Raw genomic sequence first — 18,722 nt, 5'->3', positions numbered from 1 at the left:
CTCTAGGGAGGCATTACCCAGGTAGCCATATGTGTGGTACCAGGTCACTTACTCCCTGGGGAGGCATTACCCAGGTAACCATATGTGTGACACCAGGTCACTTACTCTCTAGGGAGGCATTACCCAGGTAGCCATATGTGTGGTACCAGGTCACTTGCTCTCTATGGAGGCATTACCCAAGTAGCCATATGTGTGGCACCAGGTCACTTACTCTCTAGGGAGGCATTACCCAGGTAACCGTATGTGTGATACCAGGTCACTTACTCTCTAGGGAGATATTACTCAGGTAGCCATATGTGTGACACCAGGTCACTTACTCTCTAGGGAGGCATTAACCAGGTAGCCATATGAGTGACACTAGGTCACTTACTCTCTAGGGAGGCATTACCCAGGTAGCCATATGTGTGACATCAGGTCACTTACTCTCTAGGGAGGCATTACCCAAGTAGCCATATGTGTGACACCAGGTAACTTACTCTCTAGGGAGGCATTACCCAGGTAGCCATATGTGTGGTACCAGGTCACTTACTCTCTAGGGAGGCATTACCCAAGTAGTCATATGTGTGACACCAGGTCACTTACTCTCTAGGGAGGCATTACCCAGGTTACCGTATGTGTGATACCAGGTCACTTACTCTCTAGGGAGGCATTACTCAGGTAGCCATATGTGTGATACCAGGTCACTTACTCTCTAGGGAGGCATTACCCAGGTATCCATATGTGTGACAACAGGTCACTTACTCTCTAGGGAGGCATTACCCAGGTAGCCATATGTGTGACACCAGGTCACTTACTCTCTAGGGAGGCATTACCCAAGTAGCCATATGTGTGGCACCAGGTCACTTACTCTCTAGGGAGGCATTACCCAGATAGCCATATGTGTGGCACCAGGTCACTTACTCTCTAGGGAGGCATTACCCAGGTAGCCATATGTGTGATACCAGGTCACTTTCTCTCTAGGGAGGCATTACCCAGATAGCCATATCTGTGGCACCAGGTCACTTACTCTCTAGGGAGGCATTACCCAAGTAGCCATATGTGTGGCACCAGGTCACTTACTCTCTAGGGAGGCATTACCCAGGTAGCCATATGTGTGGTAACAGGTCACTTACTCCCTAGGGAGGCATTACCCAGGTAGCCATATGTGTGGCACCAGGTCACCTACTCTCTAGGTAGGCATTACCCAGGTAGCCATATGTGTGACACCAGGTCACTTACTCTCTAGGGAGGCATTACCCAGGTAGCCATATGTGTGACACCAGGTCACTTACTCTCTAGGGAGGCATTACCCAGGTAGCCATATGTGTGACACCAGGTCACTTACTCTCTAGGGAGGCATTACCCAAGTAGCCATATGTGTGGCACCAGGTCACTTACTCTCTAGGGAGGCATTACCCAGGTAGCCATATGTGTGGTACCAGGTCACTTACTCCCTGGGGAGGCATTACCCAGGTAACCATATGTGTGACACCAGGTCACTTACTCTCTAGGGAGGCATTACCCAGGTAGCCATATGTGTGGTACCAGGTCACTTACTCTCTAGGGAGGCATTACCCAAGTAGCCATATGTGTGGCACCAGGTCACTTACTCTCTAGGGAGGCATTACCCAGGTAACCGTATGTGTGATACCAGGTCACTTACTCTCTAGGGAGATATTACTCAGGTAGCCATATGTGTGACACCAGGTCACTTACTCTCTAGGGAGGCATTACCCAGGTAGCCATATGAGTGACACCAGGTCACTTACTCTCTAGGGAGGCATTACCCAGGTAGCCATATGTGTGACATCAGGTCACTTACTCTCTAGGGAGGCATTACCCAAGTAGCCATATGTGTGACACCAGGTAACTTACTCTCTAGGGAGGCATTACCCAGGTAGCCATATGTGTGGTACCAGGTCACTTACTCTCTAGGGAGGCATTACCCAAGTAGTCATATGTGTGACACCAGGTCACTTACTCTCTAGGGAGGCATTACCCAGGTTACCGTTTGTGTGATACCAGGTCACTTACTCTCTAGGGAGGCATTACTCAGGTAGCCATATGTGTGATACCAGGTCACTTACTCTCTAGGGAGGCATTACCCAGGTAGCCATATGTGTGACAACAGGTCACTTACTCTCTAGGGAGGCATTACCCAGGTAGCCATATGTGTGACACCAGGTCACTTACTCTCTAGGGAGGCATTACCCAAGTAGCCATATGTGTGGCACCAGGTCACTTACTCTCTAGGGAGGCATTACCCAGGTAGCCATATGTGTGGTACCAGGTCACTTACTCCCTAGGGAGGCATTTCCCAGGTAGGCATATGTGTGGCACCAGGTCACTTACTCTCTAGGGAGGCATTACACAAGTAGCCATATGTGTGGCACCAGGTCACTTACTCTCTAGGGAGGCATTACCCAGGTAGCCATATGTGTGGTACCAGGTCACTTACTCCCTAGGGAGGCATTACCCAGGTAGCCATGTGTGTGGTACCTGGTCACTTACTCTCTAGGGAGGCATTACCCAGGTAGCCATATGTGTGGCACCAGGTCACTTACTCTCTAGGGAGGCATTACCCAGGTAGCCATGTGTGTGGTACCTGGTCACTTACTCTCTAGGGAGGCATTACCCAGGTAGCCATATGTGTGGTACCTGGTCACTTACTCTCTAGGGAGGCATTACCCAGGTAGCCATATGTGTGACACCAGGTCACTTACTCTCTAGGGAGGCATTACCCAGGTAGCCATATGTGTGACACCAGGTCACTTACTCTCTAGGGAGGCATTACCCAGGTAACCATATGTGTGGCACCAGGTCACTTACTCTCTAGGGAGGCATTACCCAGGTAGCCATATGTGTGGTACCAGGTCACTTACTCCCTAGGGAGGCATTTCCCAGGTAGCCATATGTGTGGCACCAGGTCACTTACTCTCTAGGGAGGCATTACACAAGTAGCCATATGTGTGGCACCAGGTCACTTACTCTCTAGGGAGGCATTACCCAGGTAGCCATATGTGTGGTACCAGGTCACTTACTCCCTAGGGAGGCATTACCCAGGTAGCCATATGTGTGGCACCAGGTCACTTACTCTCTAGGGAGGCATTACCCAGGTAGCCATGTGTGTGGTACCTGGTCACTTACTCTCTAGGGAGGCATTACCCAGGTAGCCATATGTGTGGTACCTGGTCACTTACTCTCTAGGGAGGCATTACCCAGGTAGCCATATGTGTGATACCAGGTCACTTACTCTCTAGGGAGGCATTACCCAGGTAGCCATATGTGTGACACCAGGTCACTTACTCTCTAGGGAGGCATTACCGAGGTAACCATATGTGTGACACCAGGTCACTTACTCTCTAGGGAGGCATTACCCAGGTAGCCATATGTGTGACACCAGGTCACTTACTCTCTAGGGAGGCATTACCCAGGTAGCCATATGTGTGACACCAGGTCACTTACTCTCTAGGGAGGCATTACCCAGGTAGCCATATGTGTGGTACCAGGTCACTTACTCCCTGGGGAGGCATTACCCAAGTAGTCATATGTGTGGCACCAGGTCACTTACTCCCTAGGGAGGCATTTCCCAGGTAGCCATATGTGGGGCACCAGGTCACTTACTCTCTAGGGAGGCATTACCCAGGTAACCGTATGTGTGATACCAGGTCACTTATTCTCTAGGGAGGCATTACCCAGGTAACCATATGTGTGATACCAGGTCACTTATTCTCTAGGGAGGCATTACCCAGGTAGCCATATGTGTGGCACCAGGTCACTTACTCTCTAGGGAGGCATTACCCAAGTAGCCATATGTGTGGCACCAGGTCACTTACTCTCTAGGGAGGCATTACCCAGGTAGCCATATGTGTGGTACCAGGTCACTTACTCCCTAGGGAAGCATTACCCAGGTAGCCATATGTGTGGCACCAGGTCACTTACTCTCTAGGGAAGCATTACCCAGGTAGCCATATGTGTGGCACCAGGTCACTTACTCTCTAGGGAGGCATTACCCAGGTAGCCATATGTGTGACACCAGGTCACTTACTCTCTAGGGAGGCATTACCCAGGTAACCATATGTGTGACACCAGGTCACTTACTCCCTAGGGAAGCATTACCCAGGTAGCCATATGTGTGGCACCAGGTCACTTACTCTCTAGGGAAGCATTACCCAGGTAGCCATATGTGTGGTTACCTGGTCACTTACTCTCTAGGGAGGCATTACCCAGGTAGCCATATGTGTGACACCAGGTCACTTACTCTCTAGGGAGGCATTACCCAGGTAACCATATGTGTGACACCAGGTCACTTACTCTCTAGGGAGGCATTACCCAGGTAGCCATATGTGTGACACCAGGTCACTTACTCTCTAGGGAGGCATTACCCAGGTAGCCATATGTGTGACACCAGGTCACTTACTCCCTAGGGAAGCATTACCCAGGTAGCCATATGTGTGGCACCAGGTCACTTACTCTCTAGGGAAGCATTACCCAGGTAGCCATATGTGTGGTTACCTGGTCACTTACTCTCTAGGGAGGCATTACCCAGGTAGCCATATGTGTGACACCAGGTCACTTACTCTCTAGGGAGGCATTACCCAGGTAACCATATGTGTGACACCAGGTCACTTACTCTCTAGGGAGGCATTACCCAGGTAGCCATATGTGTGACACCAGGTCACTTACTCTCTAGGGAGGCATTACCCAGGTAGCCATATGTGTGACACCAGGTCACTTACTCTCTAGGGAGGCATTACCCAAGTAGCCATATGTGTGGCACCAGGTCACTTACTCTCTAGGGAGGCATTACCCAGGTAGCCATATGTGTGGTAACAGGTCACTTACTCCCTAGGGAGGCATTACCCAGGTAGCCATATGTGTGGCACCAGGTCACCTACTCTCTAGGTAGGCATTACCCAGGTAGCCATATGTGTGACACCAGGTCACTTACTCTCTAGGAAGGCATTACCCAGGTAGCCATATGTGTGGCACCAGGTCACTTACTCTCTAGGGAGGCATTACCCAGGTAGCCATATGTGTGGCACCAGGTCACTTACTCTCTAGGGAGGCATTACCCAGGTAGCCATATGTGTGGTACCAGGTCACTTACTCCCTGGGGAGGCATTACCCAGGTAGCCATATGTGTGACACCAGGTCACTTACTCTCTAGGGAGGCATTACCCAGGTAACCATATGTGTGACACCAGGTCACTTACTCTCTAGGGAGGCATTACCCAGGTAGCCATATGTGTGACACCAGGTCACTTACTCTCTAGGGAGGCATTACCCAGGTAGCCATATGTGTGACACCAGGTCACTTCTCTCTAGGGAGATATTACTCAGGTAGCCATATGTGTGGTACCAGGTCACTTACTCCCTGGGGAGGCATTACCCAAGTAGTCATATGTGTGGCACCAGGTCACTTACTCCCTAGGGAGGCATTTCCCAGGTAGCCATATGTGGGGCACCAGGTCACTTACTCTCTAGGGAGGCATTACCCAGGTAACCGTATGTGTGATACCAGGTCACTTATTCTCTAGGGAGGCATTACCCAGGTAACCATATGTGTGATACCAGGTCACTTATTCTCTAGTGAGGCATTACCCAGGTAGCCATATGTGTGGCACCAGGTCACTTACTCTCTAGGGAGGCATTACCCAGGTAGCCATATGTGTGGTACCAGGTCACTTACTCCCTAGGGAGGCATTTCCCAGGTAGCCATATGTGTGGCACCAGGTCACTTACTCTCTAGGGAGGCATTACCCAAGTAGCCATATGTGTGGCACCAGGTCACTTACTCTCTAGGGAGGCATTACCCAGGTAGCCATATGTGTGGCACCAGGTCACTTACTCCCTAGGGAAGCATTACCCAGGTAGCCATATGTGTGGCACCAGGTCACTTACTCTCTAGGGAAGCATTACCCAGGTAGCCATATGTGTGGCACCAGGTCACTTACTCTCTAGGGAGGCATTACCCAGGTAGCCATATGTGTGACACCAGGTCACTTACTCTCTAGGGAGGCATTACCCAGGTAACCATATGTGTGACACCAGGTCACTTACTCCCTAGGGAAGCATTACCCAGGTAGCCATATGTGTGGCACCAGGTCACTTACTCTCTAGGGAAGCATTACCCAGGTAGCCATATGTATGGTTACCTGGTCACTTACTCTCTAGGGAGGCATTACCCAGGTAGCCATATGTGTGGTACCTGGTCACTTACTCTCTAGGGAGGCATTACCCAGGTAACCATAAGTCTGCGTTATACCAAGTCACTTACTCTCTAGGGACGCATTACCCAGGTAACCATATGTGTGATACCAAATCACTTACTCTTTAGGGAGGCATTACCTAGGTTACCATATGTGTGGTATGAGGTCACTTACTCTCTAGGGAGGCATTACTCAGGTAACCAAAAGTCTGCGTGACACCAGGTCACTTACTCTCTAGGGAGGCATTACCCAGGTAACCATATGTGTGGCACCAGGTCACTTACTCTCTAGGGAGGCATTACCCAGGTAGCCATATGTGTAATGCCAGGTCACTTACTCTCTAGGGAGGCATTACCCAGGTAACCATATGTGTGGCACCAGGTCACTTACTCTCTAGGGAGGCATTACCCAGTTAGCCATATGTGTGGCCCCAGGTCACTTACTCTCTAGGGAGATATTACCCAGGTAGCCATATGTGTGACGCCAGGTCACTTACTCTCTAGGGAGATATTACCCAGGTAGCCATATGTGTGACACCAGGTCACTTACTCTCTAGGAAGATATTACCCAGGTAGCCATATGTGTGAAGCCAGGTCACTTACTCTCTAGGGAGGCATTACCCAGGTAGCCATATGTGTGGCCCCAGGTCACTTACTCTCTAGGGAGATATTACTCAGGTAGCCATATGTGTGACGCCAGGTCACTTACTCTCTAGGGAGATATTACCCAGGTAGCCATATGTGTGACGCCAGGTCACTTACTCTCTAGGGAGGCATTACCCAGATAGCCATATGCGTTGCACCAGGTCACTTATTCTCTTGAGAGGCATATATGTGGTACCAGGTCACTTACTCTCTAGGGAGGCATTACCCAGGTAACCATATGTGTGGCACCAGGTCACTTACTCTCTAGGGAGGCCTTACCCAGGTAGCCATATGTGTGGCCCCAGGTCACTTACTCTCTAGGGAGATATTACCCAGGTAGCCATATGTGTGACGCCAGGTCACTTACTCTCTAGGGAGATATTACCCAGGTAGCCATATGTGTGACACCAGGTCACTTACTCTCTAGGGAGATATTACCCAGGTAGCCATATGTGTGAAGCCAGGTCACTTACTCTCTAGGGAGGCATTACCCAGGTAGCCATATGTGTGGTAACAGGTCACTTACTCTCTAGGGAGGCATTACCCAGGTAGCCATATGTGTGACGCCAGGTCACTTACTCTCTAGGGAGATATTACCCAGGTAGCCATATGTGTGACACCAGGTCACTTACTCTCTAGGGAGATATTACCCAGGTAGCCATATGTGTGAAGCCAGGTCACTTACTCTCTAGGGAGGCATTACCCAGGTAGCTATATGTGTGACGCCAGGTCACTTACTCTCTAGGGAGATATTACCCAGGTAGCCATATGTGTGACACCAGGTCACTTACTCTCTAGGGAGATATTACCCAGGTAACCATATGTGTGACGCCAGGTCACTTACTCTCTAGGGAGATATTACCCAGGTAGCCATATGTGTGACACCAGGTCACTTACTCTCTAGGGAGATATTACCCAGGTAGCCATATGTGTGACACCAGGTCACTTACTCTCTAGGGAGGCATTACCCAGGTAGCCATATGCCTGGCACCAGGTCACTTATTCTCTTGGGAGGCATATATGTGGTACCAGGTCACTTACTCTCTAGGGAGGCATTACCCAGGTAACCATATGTATGGCACCAGGTCACTTACTCTCTAGGGAGGCATTACCCAGGTAGCCATATGTGTGACACCAGATCACTTACTCTCTAGGGAGGCAATACCCAGGTAGCCATATGTGTGGCACCAGGTCACTTACTCTCTAGAGAGATATTACCCAGGTAGCCATATGTGTGGCACCAGGTCACTTACTCTCTATGGAGATATTACCCAGGTAGCCATATGTGTGACACCAGGTCACTTACTCTCTAGGGAGGCATTACCCAGGTAACCATATGTGTGACGCCAGGTCACTTACTCTCTAGGGAGATATTACCCAGGTAACCATATGTGTGACGCCAGGTCACTTACTCTCTAGGGAGGCATTACCCAGGTAGCCATATGCCTGGCACCAGGTCACTTATTCTCTTGGGAGGCATATATGTGGTACCAGGTCACTTACTCTCTAGGGAGGCATTACCCAAGTAACCATTTGTGTGGCACCAGGTCACTTACTCTCTAGGGAGGCATTACCCAGGTAGCCATATGTGTGACACCAGATCACTTACTCTCTAGGGAGGCATTACCCAGGTAGCCATGTGTGTGACCCCAGGTCACTTTGTAGATTGGCTTTGTACGGATCGGATGATTGGTTCCAGTGTGATGACAAAATCCAGACTCCTATCTGTCTGCTGTGGGGAGGGGGCATTGGGATGTTTTCGACAGTGTTTTTTTTTTGTGTTTGTAAAAAATATTTAAAAAACCACAATTAAGATGTTTTTATTTAAAAAAAAAAGTTTTATTAGGGTCTCAATATTACAATGTGTTTTGGGGGTCACCCCTTAAAATCATAAATGATGCATAAAAAAAACTGTGGGTTTCCATATGGGAGCCTCTGCTGCCCAGACCACCTCACTCATGCGTGACATAACTGCCCGTCCAGAGTCAGCAGTACCCCCATCATTCCCTCATAGTCCCCGGACCCATCCTCACCATCCATGACACCACCAATGTAACACCTCCCCCCCCCCCCGACTATTTCCATTTCATCTGACCCCAAACAGGCCCAGGAGCCCATCCAGCTAGAGGCTCAGCAGATCCCCCTTGAGGGATTGTACTATGTCCCACTTCTACATCCGACCAATCCCCATTATTTCCTCCTAATTACCCTGATGAGACCACAGACCCCCTCAAATGCAAACACACACCGTTGCCCCCCTCCCCCGCCACCACAGGGGCAACAATCTTGTTAGAAGAAAAAGATTTCAGATCTATTAACGCTAATTTACGGTTTTCAGTAAGGAAAGCCATTATCCCCTTCAAGGTGCTGGCAGTTAGTACGTGAAGCCCTGCCCTCTTTATATGGTTAGAACTTTTGAACACTTTAACTTACCAAAATTATTTTGTGATAGTTTTTCCATGAGATATTGGGGCACATTTACTTACTGGGTCACTGGAGTTCACGGAAATCCCGCGCTCAGTGCGAATCATTGGGATCGTTTCCCGTTTTCTGTCACATGAAAGCAGCGCAGCTACACCGCAAAAAGGGTCGCATGAGCAGGGAAGAAACACATGCAGGATATCGGGCGCAGGATCTTAGTGACTCCCTGCACAGCGCATTATACACGGACAATGCACTTACATGCACCAGGAAGAAGAAGGTGAACTCCGGGGACCTGAGCGGGGAAGTGACACATGCAGGATATCAGGTGCAGGATCTCAGTGACTCCCTGCACAGCGCATTATACACGGACAATGCACTTACATGCACCAGGAAGAAGAAGGTGAACTCCAGGGACCTGAGCGGGGAAGTGACACATGCAGGATATCGGGGGCAGGATCTTAGTGACTCCCCGCACAGCGCATTATACACGGACAATGCACTTACATGCACCAGGAAGAAGAAGGTGAACTCCAGGGACCTGAGCGGGGAAGTGACACATGCAGGATATCAGGGGCAGGATCTTAGTGACTCCCCGCACTGCGCATTATACACGGACAATGCACTTACATGCACCAGGAAGAAGAAGGTGAACTCCAGGGACCTGAGCGGGGAAGTGACACATGCAGGATATCAGGGGCAGGATCTTAGTGACTCCCCGCACAGCGCATTATACACGGACAATGCACTTACATGCACCAGGAAGAAGAAGGTGAACTCCAGGGACCTGAGCGGGGAAGTGACACATGCAGGATATCCGGTGCAGGATCTTAGTGACTCCCCGCACAGCGCATTATACACGGACAATGCACTTACATGCACCAGGAAGAAGAAGGTGAACTCCGGGGACCTGAGCGGGGAAGCGACACATGCAGGATATCGGGTGCAAGATCATAGTGAATAGCAGCACAGCGCATTATACACGGACAATGCACTTACATGCACCAGGAAGAAGAAGGTGAACTCCAGGGACCTGAGCGGGGAAGTGACATATGCAGGATATTGGGTGCAGGATCTTAGTGACTCCCCGCACAGCGCATTATACACGGACAATGCACTTACATGCACCAGGAAGAAGAAGGTGAACTCTTGGGAACGGGTAAGTAAATGTGTCCCACTGTCTATTTCTTTTATGCATCATTTATAATTTTAAGGGGCGTTTCGTGACGACCGCCCTACGTACAAGAACGACAAACCTATTGAACTTTTGGAGCCCGATCCAGACCAGCGGTGACTTGTCCAGGCAGCAGCGATTACTAGATTGGGCCTCATTATCTCCCACTTTGTCATCTTCTCTCCTGCTCTCGTGTTTGCCGCAGGCTCATGTCCGTGGAGGAGGAGCTGAAGAAGGACCATGCCGAGATGCAGGCCGCCGTGGACTCCAAGCAGAAGATCATCGACGCCCAGGTGAGGAGCGCCGCATATCCAGATCCCAATAACTGTGTGACACTGGGGCCCCCATAGCCCCCATAACTGTGTGAGTGAGACACCGGTAGCCCCATAACTGTGTGAGTGAGACACCTGGACACCCATAACTGTGCGAGTGAGACACCGGGACCCCCATTACTGTGTGTGAGACACCGGGACCCCCATAACTGTTTGAGTGGGACACCAGGACACCCATAACTGTGTGAGTGAGACACCGGGAGCCCCATAACCGTGTGAGTGAAACAGTGGGTCCTCCATAACTGTGTTAGTGTGACACCAGGAGCCCCATAACTGTGTGAGTGAGACACCGGGACCCCCATAACTGTGTGAGTGAAACAGTGGGACCTCCATAACTGTGTTAGTGCGACACCAGGAGCCCCATAACTGTGTGAGTGAGACACCGGGACCCCCATAACTGTGTGAGTGAGACACCGGGACACCCATAACTGTGTAAGTGAGACACCGGGACCCCCATAACTGTGTGAGTGAAACAGTGGGACCTCCATAACTGTGTTAGTGCGACACCAGGAGCCCCATAACTGTGTGAGTGAGACACCGGGACCCCCATAACTGTGTAAGTGAGACACCGGGACCCCCATAACTGTGTGAGTGAGACACCAGGACCCCCATAACTGTGTGAGTGAGACACCGGGACCCCCATAACTGTGTGAGTGAGACACCGGGACCCCCATAACTGTGCGAGTGAGACACCGGGACCCCCATAACTGTGCGAGTGAGACACCGGGACCCCCATAACTGTGTGAGTGCGACACCGGTGTTGGGGTAGGATTTAAGACATCCTCTTTTAGTGTGCGTTGGCTGTGTTTCAAATCAATAAGCATGTGTGCGCGTCGTAAGGAATAATTCAGACAACAGCTGATTTAAGTCTCACTCATGCTATCATTGCTTGTGGCAAATCTGCACTGCATGTACTTTCTTTGGAAGAAGCAGAGGGGGCGGAGAATTCCCAGCTCATGCAGTCTCTTGATTGGAGAACTTCCTTGCTGTCGCACATTAACGTCAGGTCCGCATTCCTTAGCTTCAAAACTTTTTTGTCTCGGCGCCATCTTGAGTTCATAGTTTCTATTACAGTACTTTTTAGGAAAATAAGACAAGTAGAAATGACAGGATTTTATCTATCAGGTTGGTTTACCTTAACAGTCCCCCCTAAATCCTGGAATTTCTCTCTGCTACTCTAGAAGGTAGAAGGACCTACAGATCTGCCCATATGTGCATCGCTCTTCTCTTCACCAGTTGGATGACAGCAGAACCCTGTTGGGTGCGCCCTCATTTAGTCGACTTTCACATATGGGAATCTAATCCCTACTTTACCTCTCCCTACTCCGTGGGCTGCTTGATATGTTTCAGGGGTGGTTGATCTCAGAGGGATATCTTCATTATGCAAATTTAGGAAACTTGAGTAAGGGGTCTTTGGCTTGTCTAACTCCTGATACCCATGATACTTGGAGGACTTGATGAGGGGGACCACACAACAAGCAATAAGTGACAAGAGCAAAATCACAATCCCCAATATCACCCCCACTTACAGGAAACCCTTCCAATCCCCCAACCACAAAGTGAAGGATATAGTGTCCACTTCTGAGTTTCTCTGGTGCCTCCAAATGTTGGGCTACAAAGCGGGACATCACATCATACTGTATTCTTGTATCACAAGCAAATCCTTCAAGTCTTTTTGTAGGCTGTCAGAAAGAACATTGGAGCAGCACCGCTCCCTCCCACCTCCTGTAAACGATCTGAAGGTCTCTGTCTGTTCTGTTCTAAGCAAAACACAGACACAGCATTCCCAGGCAAAGCCTAGCTGCCCCCACAATCTCCCTCCGCAACTCTACAAGCTCCAGAAAGCAGGTACCAGAGACATTGCAACACTTTTTAGTAATTTTTCTCTAATCGTCAGGATCAAATAAGATTTAACTAGACCATACCCAAACAAACAACGTCCCACACTCCAAGATCCTTAGCAGAAGTCTGAAATTGGTAAAATTTCACCTATGCTGGCATTTATTTCAGATATCTGCCAAGGCCCTTCAAGGGTGCTCAGCTGCTATCCTCAACCAGCCTTTATTTCTGCCAACAGAGTAGAGTCATTGGCAATTAACTTTCAGGGACTTGAAGGGAATATAATTGTCTTAAGATGGCCGCTGCTGAAGGATGGTAGGGCGTGTCATCTTCTCTAACCACCAGATACAGGGGTGGAGTCTGCATTACAGAGGCCATCTTTCCTTCCCGAGGAAAATATAATCTCTTTTTCTCAAATTCTTTCCACATCAAAAACTTTGAAATGACCCTTATCGCCTGTCTCTTTCTTCAGTGGACACTCCAGGATCCCTGTCACTCTGTCCTGGTCCGTCTGTCAGAGGCTCTAAGTGTCTGTTTTCAAATCTGATCAAGCTTTCTCACTTGTACAATCATCACATCCTCTAACACATCCCAAAACTTTCAAACCTTCACTATTACTTTTAATTTCACCGCAAAACTACCAGCCCTTCTGTTCCATCATATCAACTTGCACTTTTCGAACAGTCCTACTTAACTCAACAACCTTCTGTCTACTTCAGTGCAGGGAAGGGAAAGATGCACAGACAACTATCGCTAGCGCACCAGTGGTTCCCTCCGGAAGGACGTCCTTTCTATTCCGAAACCGCAGCATAATTTTATGCTCACCAGTTTAAAGGAAACCTACGACTTCCAATAGGGCTTCTAAGCAGGGTGAGCTGGTGCCGGCGCTTATCTTTGTTTTGTTCTTAAACGGTTTTAACGCGGTTTTAAAGCCGAGAGCGTACCACCGCGCGGTGAAGCTACTTCTTATATAAAGATTACTAAAGTGCTTAAACGCTTTAAAACCTTCTAAGAACTTAACGAAGATAAGTGCCGGCACCAGCTCACCCTGAGCTGGTGCACGGCATTTTCTGCTTAGAAGCCCTATTGGAAGTGGGAGGTTTGCTTTAAGGGCTGACCTTCAAGCTCCCCGATCACCAGTTAAGGAGACTTAGCTCACTGCGTGTCTGTTAGAGGTTTATCAGAAGGCCCCCACTTAACGATCTCCCTTTTCTCCTAATTCCTGTCAAAATCTCCAGTCACCCATTCTTCTATTCTGGCGGCCTATATCTGGTGTGCAGACATCCGTCCTATTCTCCTTATTCTGGCGGCCTATGTCTGATGTGCAGACATCCGTCCTATTCTCCTTATTCTGGGGGCCTATATCTGTTGTGCAGACATCCGTCCTATTCTCGTTATTCTGGCAGCCTATATCTGGTGTGCAGACAACCGTCCTATTCTCCTTATTTTGGCGGCCTATGTCTGATGTGCAGACATCCGTCCTATTCTCCTTATTCTGGGGGCCTATGTCTGTTATGCAGACATCCGTCCTATTCTCGTTATTCTGGCAGCCTATATCTGGTGTGCAGACAACCGTCCTATTCTCCTTATTTTGGCGGCCTATGTCTGATGTGCAGACATCCGTCCTATTCTCCTTATTCTGGCGGCCTATGTCTAATGTGCAGACATCTGTCCTATTCTCCTTATTCTGGCGGCTTATGTCTGGTGAGCAGACATCTGTCCTATTCTTATTCTGGCGGCCTATGTCTGGTGTGCAGACATCCATCCTATTCTCCTTACTCTGGCAGCCTATGTCTGGTGTGCAGACATCTGTCCTATTCTCCTTATTCTGGCGGCTTATGTCTGGTGTGCAGACATCTGTCCTATTCTTATTCTGGGGGCCTATGTCTGTTATGCAGACATCCGTCCTATTCTCGTTATTCTGGCAGCCTATATCTGGTGTGCAGACATCCGTCCTATTCTCCTTATTCTGGCGGCTTATGTCTGGTGTGCAGACATCCGTCCTATTCTCCTTATTCTGGCGGCCTACGTCTGGTGTGCAGACATCTGTCCTATTCTCCTTATTCTGGCGGCCTATGTCTGGTGTGCAGACATCTGTCCTATTCTCCTTATTCTGGCGGCTTATGTCTGGTGAGCAGACATCTGTCCTATTCTCCTTATTCTGGCGGCCTATGTCTGGTGTGCAGACATCTGTCCTATTCTCCTTATTCTGGCGGCCTATGTCTGATGTGCAGACATCCGTCCTATTCTCCTTATTCTGACGGCCTATGTCTGATGTGCAGACATCCGTCCTATTCTCCTTATTCTGGTGGCCTATGTCTGATGTGCAGACATCCGTCCTATTCTCCTTATTCTGGTGGCCTATGTCTGATGTGCAGACATCCGTCCTTTTTTTCTTCTAATTCTAACGGCCCCTATGTCTGATCTTCACTGCGGTCTCTCTCGCTGTACTCTTTTCAATATCTCATCTTACCTTGGAACGCCCTCCCCCTCCCTATCTGTTCTGACTCGGCAAATCGCATACACACAGCAGCCAAGGCACTTGTTTCAATTTCACACAGAAGTGTCTAACAATTCAGACCCCGCGCAGGACACCAGGTGGCTATACATATTTACCCTCCAATCCTGGCTGTCTACAGCCACAGGTATCACCACCCCTCGACTCACAGGCAAGTAGCAGGTTAACATATGTAATCTGAAACTTACCGTGATCGTGGGCTGATCAGTCCCGGTCGGGAAGTGGTGACCCCCAAGGCTGTAAACGGTGCTGGAACGAGGGGGCATCCTGGTCTTGCTCACAAGTTCTCATCTCGGCAGTGCCTCTAATTGTTGGGGTAGGATTCAAGATATCCCTTTTTAGCGTGCGTTGGCTGTGTTTCAAATTATTAAATTATTGCATGTGTGCACAGTCGCAAGTAAATGAATCAGACCAACGCTGATGCAAAACAAGCTCATGCCATTGCTCGGGGCAGATCAGCACTGCACAGGTTTATATGGATCCACAAATCTATATAGAAATTAGGGAAGAAGCAGAAGGGGGCCGAGAATTCCCAGCTCATGTAGTCTCTTGATTGGAGAACTTCCTTGCTGTATCACATTGACGTCAGGTCCGCATTCCTTAGCTTCAAAACTTTTCTGTCTCGGCGCCATCTTGAGTTCATTGTTTCTATTACAGAACATTTTAGGAAAAGTAGAAATGTCCACCATATGATCTATCAGCTAGGTTTACCTTAACACCGGGACCCCATTATTGTCCGAGTGAGACACCGGGACCCCATAACTGTGCGAGTGAGACACCGGGACCCCCATAACTGTGTGAGTGAGACACCGGGACCCCCATAACTGTGCGAGTGAGACACCGGGGCCCCCATAACTGTGCGAGTGAGACACCGGGACCCCCATAACTGTGCGAGTGAGACACCGGGACCCCCATAACTGTGTGAGTGAGATACCGGGACCCCCATAACTTTGCGAGTGAGACAGCGAGTGGAGCAGGGGGTCCGCCATGTACTATCCTCTGTTTCTATGGTTACAGGAGAAGCGCATCGCCTCACTGGATGCGGCCAACGCCCGGCTCATGAGCGCCCTCACCCAGCTGAAAGAGAGGTACAGCATGCAAACACGTAACGGGATCTCTCCCACAAACCCGACTAAGTTACAGATCACAGAGAACGGCGAGTTCAGGAACAGTAATTGTTAATGGGCCGGAGCAGCGCCAGGACTGAGGCATTGTGGGAGGAACCGCCATAGAAATGCGCCCATGGCTGCGGTCTGTAACACTAAAACCTGCTGCTACCGTCACACACCTGCGCTGCAGCCGCAGAAAGTAAGTGTCCCCCTGATATTGTAGTGTCAGACATCGCCGCCCTGGAGGCCACAGGCTGCGGGACGTCTTCCAGGTGTCTGTGGTGACTTGTACATTTACCTGTGGAATAAAGATGCTTTATCAGAACCCGTCTCCCCTCGTCTGCACGTTATATGGAGGATCCCTGCTACCTGGGCCCAGGGGCTCCCCTCATCATATTACACTATAGCTTTAGGGGATATGTAAATGTGGGGGTCCTACATGCTTGTGAGGCTTCCACCATCAGTGTGACCAAACACAAGACCCCATCAGACGAAAGTTACACTCACCGAGATGGTAAAAAAAAATAATACGCCACCCCCCCCCTCCCCCATAAAGGTATAAAGCCCGAGGCTGTAGAAGAGGTAGAAACACAGGAGCATGAACCTCCTCCCCCTCCTGTACAGCGGGGTCCATACTACGTGTCATACAGGACGAGCCCCTCCTCCCCCTCCTGTACAATCGGGTCCATACTACGTGTCATACAGGACGAGCCCCTCCTCCCCCTCCTGTACAGCGGGGTCCATACTACGTATCATACAGGACGAGCCTCTCCTCCCCCTCCTGTACAGCGGGGTCCATACTACGTGTCATACAGGACGAGCCCCTCCTCCCCCTCCTGTACAGCGGGGTCCATACTACGTGTCATACGGGACGAGCCCCTCCTCCCCCTCCTGTACAGCGGGGCCAAAATAATTCGTGTCATACGGGACGAGACCCTCCTCCCCCTCCTGTACAGCGGGGTCCATACTACGTGTCATATGGGACGAGCCCCTCCACCCCCTCCTGTACAGCGGGGTCCATACTACGTGTCATACAGGACGAGCCTCTCCTCCCCCTCCTGTACAGCGGGGTCCATATTACGTGTCATACGGGACGAGCCCCTCCTCCCCCTCCCGTACAGCAGGGTCCATACTATGTGTCATACAGGACGAGCCCCTCCTCCCCCTCCCGTACAGCAGGGTCCATACTATGTGTCATACAGGACGAGCCCCTCCTCCCCCTCCCGTACAGCGGGGTCCATACTACGTGTCATACGGGACGAGCCCCTCCTCCCCCTCCTGTACAGCGGGGTCCATATCACGTGTCATACAGGACGAGCCCCTCCTCCCCCTCCTGTACAGCGGGGTCCATACTACGTGTCATACAGGATGCATGGCTTTTAGGACTTTACATTGGGAGTACGGTGGGTAAAGAAGCCGCTGACTTTTCTGGGTAAATACCATCTCTTTTCTTTCAGTCTGCCTTAGATTACTTTATATTTGGGGAAACTTGAAGAATGTAAATCGTCCGGACCCAGAGCTATTCGCTATAGAGATTGCCCCTCTGTATACTGTGGGAGACCACCAGCCACATGCACTGGAGAAATGTACAATGACCGGGAGCTGCTCCGTGGCGGCACATGAACAAGGTGTGAGGGGTCACCCCTAGGAAACCAAAACTACTGCACAGATTTCTGACAGCAAATCCAAACGTCAGAGGAGATCAAGACCCAAACATAAAACTGGACCAACATTTCTGCTTTGAGGGGAAAACCCCCGACCAGGGGAGAGTGCACATCTGTAGCTTAATCTCTGCAGAGACTGAGGAGTGCGGAGACCTACTGCACCACAACATGACCTGAGCTGGTAGTGAACGCCCACGTACAGGCGCCCGGGAAGGAGAGTCATTTCTTTCTAGTCTTTATTAGAACCAGAAATCTTCTAATGTCACTTCCTTACACCTCATCCCCCAAAGCTAAAAACTGGTAGATCACAAATAATTCTCAGGTTCCTGACCTGCATTCAGACTACACTGGCATCAAACACCGAGCTCTGCGCATCCCAGGGCCGGCGTCTAAAGGTTCCTTCATTGAAACAATTGATGGATGAGACAAGTGTCCATATTGTTCAGGGGGCATTGACTTCCATATGAAGCTGCTAGGACGGTATAATCTGCTGTGTATATTACATGTATGCTATGCATATACAACTACTTTATTCCTGAATGTGCTCATGAGTCCAGAAGAGGCTCCTCCATGACCTTCATCAAAGAAATCAGCAGAAACAATAAAGTTTTAACTCATGAAGTTGCCTGTGTCCTTTGAAGTTTGGAGGTCAAAGTTGCAGCTAGAGCAAAGGAGATACTTGGACTTCCATATAATAATTGTAGAGACAGTGTAACTCCTGTACATAGAGGGCTGTACTGCCATACCACTGCTGTAGAGACAGTGTAACACCTGTATATAGAGGGCTGTACTGCCATACTACTGCTGTAGATACGGTGTACCTCCTGTAC

The 18,722-nt window shown here is 49.8% G+C and overlaps 1 protein-coding gene across 1 annotated transcript in view; it reads left to right on the top strand.

Moving 5' to 3' along the window:
• LOC140108553 (disabled homolog 2-interacting protein-like) overlaps window positions 1-18,513 on the top strand; it is a gene marked incomplete at its 5' end in the record, with an annotated part of 48,741 nt that extends 30,228 nt beyond the window's left edge. The window contains 3 exons of the mRNA XM_072131815.1: window positions 10,636-10,723; window positions 16,137-16,207; window positions 17,686-18,513. Of these exons, the coding sequence (XP_071987916.1) occupies window positions 10,636-10,723; window positions 16,137-16,207; window positions 17,686-17,695 (169 nt within the window). The remainder of the gene's footprint in view (window positions 1-10,635; window positions 10,724-16,136; window positions 16,208-17,685) is intronic.
• Window positions 18,514-18,722: the final 209 nt, after the last annotated feature.

The sequence above is a fragment of the Engystomops pustulosus genome, unplaced genomic scaffold (genome assembly GCF_040894005.1).
Source record: "Engystomops pustulosus unplaced genomic scaffold, aEngPut4.maternal MAT_SCAFFOLD_145, whole genome shotgun sequence".
NCBI lineage: Eukaryota > Metazoa > Chordata > Amphibia > Anura > Leptodactylidae > Engystomops > Engystomops pustulosus.
Note: the sequence above shows the minus strand (reverse complement) of the source record. Positions and strands in the feature narration are given on the sequence as shown.